The sequence below is a fragment of the Echinococcus granulosus genome (genome assembly GCF_000524195.1).
Source record: "Echinococcus granulosus chromosome Unknown EG_S00274, whole genome shotgun sequence".
Taxonomy (NCBI): domain Eukaryota; kingdom Metazoa; phylum Platyhelminthes; class Cestoda; order Cyclophyllidea; family Taeniidae; genus Echinococcus; species Echinococcus granulosus.
Window position 1 is genome coordinate 29,524 of NW_020170654.1, and position 7,836 is coordinate 37,359.

Here is a 7,836-nt window from a genome sequence, read left to right on the forward strand (position 1 = left end):
TTTGTGTGGTGAAATTTGCGACAGAATCAAACATGGTTCTGTTGTATCTTTTTCGGCACTGCACAAGTATCCAAACCGCTTTAGCTATCGAAATTCTTTCAGTGAGTTGTGATTAATCTCGAGACAGCGGAGAGCAATATTGCTAAAAGTACTTCAGTTGGTGTGGTGCCTGTTTGTGCTATGGATTCAATGACAATTTTTAATGTCACTTCCTTTCTTCCCTTCATCTTTCCTTCCTTCATTTGTGCAGTGATACTGGAAGCTGATGGACATTTTATAGCGGGTGTACTTCGTGCGTTGATTGCCTTTTTGTGGCCGAGTTTGGCCCAGAGACACCAAGCTAAAGTGTCAACTCATCAATGTTAGTCAGTTTTGAAGGACAGATGTGATTTGTCAGAATCTGCATTGACCCCATCATTGATCATTGTGCAAAACTGAAGATTACAGCGGAATTCGGCAATGATGTGGACTCAACTTTCCTTCAGTTACGCTTTGTCGGGCCACCCAATCGGCAAAGGAAAAGTCCTTTCCTCTTAGTTGCGATTCTCTGCAGGCCCTAGGTGGTTGGGAAGTTGTTTGCTTGTGTGTCAGCCAAATGGCATGATACTGTAGTAGCTACTCAGTTTTGTTAACAACCAAAAAGCAAATAGTTTTGAAAGTCAAATGCATTTGCCCCGGTTTGATTTGAAGGTACGGTGACTTCTTAAGCGTTTATCGATATTTACTGTTAATATGGAAGAAACTTGCAGATAATGTACAGTAGCCTAAGGGATTGATGAATGAATGGTTTTGCTAAGAAAAGAAAAACTCGCTACGTAGGGTACATGTTTACGCTCCTAAGCTAGTTATTTATTCTTGTTTCCCTAGATCCCTGTCTAGTGCCTAACGGGGTGCGTTTCGTTTCTGACAGTTCCAAAGGCATGCTTGGCTTCTTTCCTGGTGGCTGCTCCAGGTGCTAAGATTTCTTGTCCAGCGACTCAGTCGGAAATGTCAGGTGGATGTCTTTGTCCTGCTAGTGCTTCCTTCCCCTCTCCTTCTTGAGACAAATTCCATGTGCTTGATTGTCTGCTGACAACTGTTCGAACCACTTCGAGTGATAAGACTGTGGTCATTTTGAACTACGCACAAGCGTTGGATTTGTTTGAAAGTGAGCTTTCGCTTGCATTGATATCTGCATATTTGCTTTGGCTTATCTTGTAATGGACAAGTAGGTCAGTAACTCCTGTTTTCCACGAGGTTTTACTCATCCACTGTCTATGTCTTTAGTCTTTAGTATGCGGGTGATTAAAGTTTTAAAGTTGTTCTTTTCCCATTTTTTTTGCCTAACTGATGCCGAAATTTGTTTCCCGATGGATGAATGCGAAGGAATGCCTGCTCTTTAGTTGTTGTCGGGCATTCTCCTTTGGCATTGGGCTTTTTGACTATTTGATGTATTTTAATTCCCACGGGAAAGCTACTATGCTTTGAAATGAAAACAATTGTTTGGGGTGACTAATCAGAGAGGCTTGGGCTCCTATCGTAAAGCATGAGACTTTTTGCATTTCGCACTCATCTCTTACTGTGCAGTCAAGTAGGTTGATTTGATTTTTTAGAAGAGAATTTGTGTGATCGAAATTTTTTGAGAAAAGGTCGTCGGTTCCTTGTGTAGTTATTTGGTGCTTGGCTTATCTGTGCGGTGACTTCAATCACTGCAGGATGACTTTCGTCCATGCTAATAGCCCAGTGCTTTTGCACGTTAGTAAGTACTACATCCTTTGATGCCACTTTGGTTTACTACGACTCCGAGAAGCTATACATGCAATCGTTTAGCAGTGTTGGGTTATTCACCTCCTCCCTCTTCTTGAAGACCTTTTTTATTACGATGAGTTCAGACAAATTGTTTTTCACCACTAATGCAAATATCAGCTTTCAGAATAGAGAGCCAATGTTTCCAATTCCATCGTGGCTTTAGGTCTTCTCTCTTTGAAGACATCAGGACATCTCTATTTTGCATTTAACAACTTTTGATTGCTTCCTGTCACTTCATCGAGGTCATTGTGTGTTTGGCGCATATTAATCTCTCGCACTGTCATAATTTTGGTTTCTGCTTTGCCTTTCAATTTTTACGTGACCACGATCGCATTGTTGAGGGGCAAACTGATCCGCGTATCGCTCTGTTTGGTTCAAATTGTCATTGAACCTGAAACCCGCCAGTTTTTAGCTGGAGTAAATATTTACTGAAAAGTGCTAAGAAAATCCTGTCATCGATGGGGTGTCCAAGAAGTTTATGTAGTTTTTTTGGCATAGCTTATTGTGAATTGTGGTTAGTTTTGTGGCATGGACTTGTGACTTCCCATCGGTGCGATACCATTTTTCGTTTACCCGATTTTTTATATCCCAACAACAGTTATCCTAGTTTACCTGTTCAATGTGACATGTGTAACTTGGGCCTAAAATTACGAAAACCTCCCTAGATTTAGTGTATAGCATTTGGTAATGTGGCACATGGTGGTGGAACTTGTTGCTGCAAATGGTATGGTCTAACCACTTTGGTTCTCAAATTGTGGCAAACGAAATTCAAGGCTAACTGGTGCAGAGCAACTTTCCATGACAATGCAATTGCTTACACCTGCATGGACGCGAAAATGGTTTCAGACTGCTGAAAATCTTACACGTGGGAAAATCTACGCATTCTAATGGAAGAGAAGGAGGAGGAGATGTAACGTTCCTTCTTCATTCTCCATATTCCCTGATGGTACACCTTCCTCAGAATTTTAAGTTTTGGAACGGTTTTACTGTACTGTCTTTCAAACTTGTTTTTAGAAGAAGTGTAGCTGGAAAGCAGCTTTTTCTTATCAGTGGCTTATCTCCTTCGTTTTATTCGTTTAATAAGTGATTTTAACGAAATATTCGCTGGCCACACTTCCTGTTGCTAAATGACTTGGAGTCTCCTGCAGATAAGTATGACCACGAGTATGGGCGCCTTCTTTCACCAGAAATTTTGTTCATCATTGCACGGCGATGTGCATGCCAACCACAACCGATGTGCACAATCTTGATAAAGGGTGTCAGACCGGGTCTGTTCCATGCACGACGTATGCTAGCCACTACTTCCTGCGGTAGTGCTGCATCATGGCTCCTTTTATTGGTGCAGCACTAATGGTTCTGCGTGGACTACATTGTTTATAGCATTTAATGAGGCTTTTCCAACGCGAGCTTGTTATCTTGCCTTTGCAGGTTCAGAAGTCCGCGCTGCGTGAATCGAGTGCACAGGCAGGTGCCTCACCCGAAGTGGATTGTAATCGCGAGTTGTCAATGTGGGATCATTACTACCACCACATTGCGTTCGAAGACTACGTGTTGAAGGTGGTAGGAGACGCTAGATTGATACATTTTATCTTCTGACAGCTGCCCCACTTCTGCTCACTAAATCTCCCCTTTGAAGCTGTGCTGACGAATGGACAATTCTGTGTAGTTCTTCAAGGGTTTGTATTTGTAAATTTTCATTGTGTGCCCCCTTAATTGCGTTTTTGAGGAATTTGAAGAAAAGTATGATGATAATGATCGATTGGCCTGTTGATCACAGTGGACGAGGCATTTGACTTAATGCCGTCTGCTGCGACGTTTTGGATAAGGCAATGTCACCTGTGATATCGGTGATTAAGTGTCTTTTCGGTGCGTAAGTAACGAATTTTTTTCTAAACTAGAAAAAGCTAAACTAGAAAAGCTAAAGTTGTCTTTCGCTCCCATAGCCCGTAAGCGTCGGTCTGTAGTGGTTGAACACTTCGATTCACAGGATGGCTCATTTGGGCTTCACAGATTGTGCCCCCACTCTGTGGCACAGTCTTCCGACAGTGCTTAGCACTACCTAGTGCTTCCTCTGTAATGCGTTGATTGTTTGCAAAGGAGTTAGTTGAGCGCTCCATCGTTGTGCTTTAGCCAGGTAGACAGGCCTTTGGGCTATGTCTTAATGGCGTGCTCAGGAATAAGATTCTTTACGAACAATTAATGGTAGATTCATGTATGTGTCGACTTCATTTGAATTACTGAGACTAGGTAAAGGTATAAACGTGAATATGAGAAGATGACCTTTGCAGTAGTGACTCGATGGCTGGCATGGTTAGCCAGTGGGCGTTTTCTCTACAGCACCGATTACGTTGATGGCTGACGCCAGAGTTTAACTAAGGGGAGGGCCGGGGACGATGCTTAGCTCTCGGTTTTGGCAATGCACCATGCCAGCAGCCCTAGCCCGAGCACTATGTCTTCCGTCAACTTCAATAAAGTCTCAGGGCGCTACAGTAGTACCTGGAATGACCTTGACCCATTAGTGAGTATTTGTACGCATAAGTTGGCTCTATGTGACATTGACCAATGGGAAGGCCTCAACAAAAGCGCAAATCAAGCAACCTTTTCAAATGTCTGTAGACTCAACTTCTGAACATATATACATAGTCATATGTAGTAACTTTAACGCCTAGGGATGATAATCTGTAGGAGAAATGAGCGGTGAATGCGGTGTCACCTCTCCTAATATCCTACATTTCGGTCTACTATTTCCTCACCGACAATAGAAATGCATAAGCCGTAGCGACGATGCAAAAACTTTCCCAAAGAGGTCACAGCCATTGTCAGGCTTCAAATATGCAAGTGGGACTGCACTTAGAAAAAGGCCAAAGACTGCACAACGCTAGGAATGTGGGAATCTAAGCACGTCATCTAGCTTTCTAGTTCAGCATTTATATGTCAAAACGGTCACTGGTTGACTAGGTCTGGGTTTACATCGAGAAATAGCTGGGACACTGAAACAGCAATATTGAGGTGGTTTGATGCTGCCTACTTTGGGCTTGAATTGTTCCAGATTGGGTGCAAAAAACCAGCTGGGCATTTTGACGAAAGTAGTGCGCTCGGTATCCTAAGAGTTGCCAGTTGTCTCAGGAAAGAAGTAGTGGAAGTGCGGCACGGCGGCGTCGAGACTGACAAAGCGCTTCACCTTTTGAACCGCCAATATCCTCGCTGATGCAGTCGCAGGTGTGGAAGACCCAGTGCTGACGCGGCTCCTTGTCCGAGCGCAGCACCTGCACTCTAACAATTACAACGGTAACCATTACATATTGTTCAACCACTAGCAATTGCGTCGTATGTGGAAGGGATGTGAAGAACAAGGAAAATTACAGTGACTACTACAGTTACTAACCACCAACCATCACCACACGCATGCAGGATTGGGGAGGCATTCCTTCCTGTGATAATCATCCGCCTCGATGTTGGAGTCCGCCAGACTTCTACTTTGGCAATGACTAATATGATTGGAGAACCATTGTTATTCAAGTCCACTTATTTTTTCTTTAACACAAAGTTGAATATACTAATCAGGCGGATGCACGAACACTGCGGATCTAAGCAATAAGTGTGTTGTCGACTTTTGGGAGGGGAAGAGGAATTAAACTGATGTGTAATGAGAGATGGAGAGACTTTAAGAGGGGTATAAATGGCTCAGTCGTGGCATGATGACAGTCAGATGTCTGGGACTGGCAGCAAATTGTATCAAAAAGTAAGGGTCTATTAATCCACAGTTTATGCACCTTAGAGCAAGCAACAATTGTTGCAGGGAATGCACATTGAATACTCAGCATTTCATTCAATAGCCTCTAAACATCTGAGTGCTCTTGCCATGGAATCCTCGGGCATAACTACATTGATGGCTGCTAAAGTCACTTCAGTCATGGTGATAACAAGTCTCTCATCTGTGATTTGGGTTTCGGTTTACATGACATGGCGTCCGCCCCTTCACGCTATCGTCTGCTATTGTCGCCACCTGACCTTAAACCTGAAGTGAGCAATAGAGCCTTGAAAGCGTATCTGCACGTGATTTCTGATAAAGAAGCACTAGTGAGGCACAGCACGATTCCTATAATGCTTGGGCAACTAGCTACAAAGAAAGGCTTCTGAGAACCTGACAAAGGTGTTTTGAGATTGAAGGCGCGTCCACCACCTCTATTCCAATTGCTGCGGTTGCGCAAGGCCATGGATCCCGTGCCACCTTACATCGAATGGAAGGGGAGAACAGCGTTCCGGTTCTTTCTGCTCGCAATGGTCCATTTTTACGCTGAAAACCGCATTTGGAGTCATGCCAACGTTGCTCATCTCATCCCAGTCGATCGACAATCTCCACAGCCATCCACTACTTCCCAATCTGTCATCTTCAGAATTTCCCTTTGCTACCACACACAACGCTATATTCTACTGCTAACTTCCTTACACATACCCAATCCTGCAGTTTGGGGCTTCAACTCTCCACCTTGAGTCACTCTTGCGAATGGTATTATGAAGGCTAGATATCAAGAAAAGTAGCTTTAGATTGGAAATGCTGATATGTGAATTTGGAATATGCGAGGCCAATCAAACTTTCCCGCTTGTGGCACTTGACAATCTCGCTCTTGAGCCGACTGGAACCAATTAAGTAAACGGTTCCATGCTGAGGTGATGATGAACCGGACTTCATGGCCTTGACGAAGTCTGGAAATTAAATCACATCTGCAAGTTTTAAAGCACAAATTAATATTTCCTGCAAAATAGCTCTTCAAATAGATTTGAGTAGAAAATGCGCATTCGATAAGGTCATTTCGTAGGCAGTGAGCACGAGATGGGGGCTCTCATCTTAACGCCTCTTTAAATGATTTCGAGCTACAGTTTAATTAGTATCAGGTATTATTGTTGCACTTCTTTGAACACACGAAATGGGAAACGAGAATCTCGTGAAAAAGCCACGGTTTAAATCAACTACAGTGGGGATAATTTGAGGCAACAATTTGCGCGTCGCACAATTTCCTTGACTTGCATCCCACTCGTGTGGTTTCCATGTCAAGTATTTGCAAGTATTCCTACAAAACATCCAAGCCTCTGGCGCTAGTCGGATTTGCCCCTTTTCTTAAAATGAACTGACCCACTCAATTTACATGAGCAGTTTTTCTGTGTGAATGAGGCATAATAGGCTTATTGAAATGAAACCGGAACGCCAGTTTTATTCACTCCCTCAACTACATTCACACACGACGAAAAAACCACTCTCATCTAAAATTTATGAGTGCTACAATTTTATGCCGATTACACTTTCTTACGCTCGCAATGCGTGTTCAACAGTAGGTCTATTTCAAAGGCCTGATGGACGAGGATGCTCAGTACACTAGCATGAGATGATCCTCTAACCAATGCATAGGAGGGCAAGGCTACTTGCAGTTTGAGTGACTCGATCAAGGCCAACCCTTGGAAATCTCCAACTTTTATCTCATCACTTGCAATTTCACACTTATTCACCGACAAAACCGATTCGTAGGGCATACAACGCCTGGATAAAATGGGAGTCATAATGCGATGTATACTTGTTACTTGGAAATCTATGTCAGCATCCTCATTGAGATGTAGCGGCGATGTTTGAATTGCGAGCCTCATTAAGCATATTTCACAGTCCAAATCATAGGACTTATGAGGAATTATGGTGAAAAAATAACCCTAAGGTGGTAAAAACCACAAACCTTTTCCATCAAATTATTAAGTGAATTATTTCAACACAGCGTTCCTCCGCAGGTATGCGTTAGCACATTAACTGGCTGGACAAGCATCTCTGTCAGATACTTTTCTCACAACTTTCACCAACTTTCAAAATTGCCTCTGCAGCCATCCGATACCGCAAAGAGCACTTTTATCCAAGTCTGGTCTACATCAAGGCCAAAAAGCTGTACAATTTCATCTTTTGCCAGACCTCGACGCGGGTACGATGCCGTATGGGGGATGTGCACTTCGGTTCAAAGCACCGCACGTCGCATTTATCAATTACTTCTCAACAAACAAGTCGCCACT

General features: G+C 43.2%; 1 protein-coding gene across 1 annotated transcript; it reads left to right on the top strand. All coding sequences in view use genetic code 11, as the record gives it.

Annotated features, from left to right (window-relative positions):
• Window positions 1-987: 987 nt before the first annotated feature.
• On the top strand, window positions 988-3,384 carry EGR_10811 (DNA repair and recombination protein RAD54 and RAD54-like protein; the record flags this gene model as incomplete). The annotated part of the gene is made up of 4 exons (XM_024500060.1): window positions 988-994; window positions 1,043-1,147; window positions 2,937-3,127; window positions 3,217-3,384. 4 exons carry the CDS (start codon window positions 988-990, stop codon window positions 3,382-3,384), a joined length of 471 nt encoding a protein of 156 aa, XP_024345532.1.
• Between the last annotated feature and the right edge of the window lie 4,452 nt (window positions 3,385-7,836).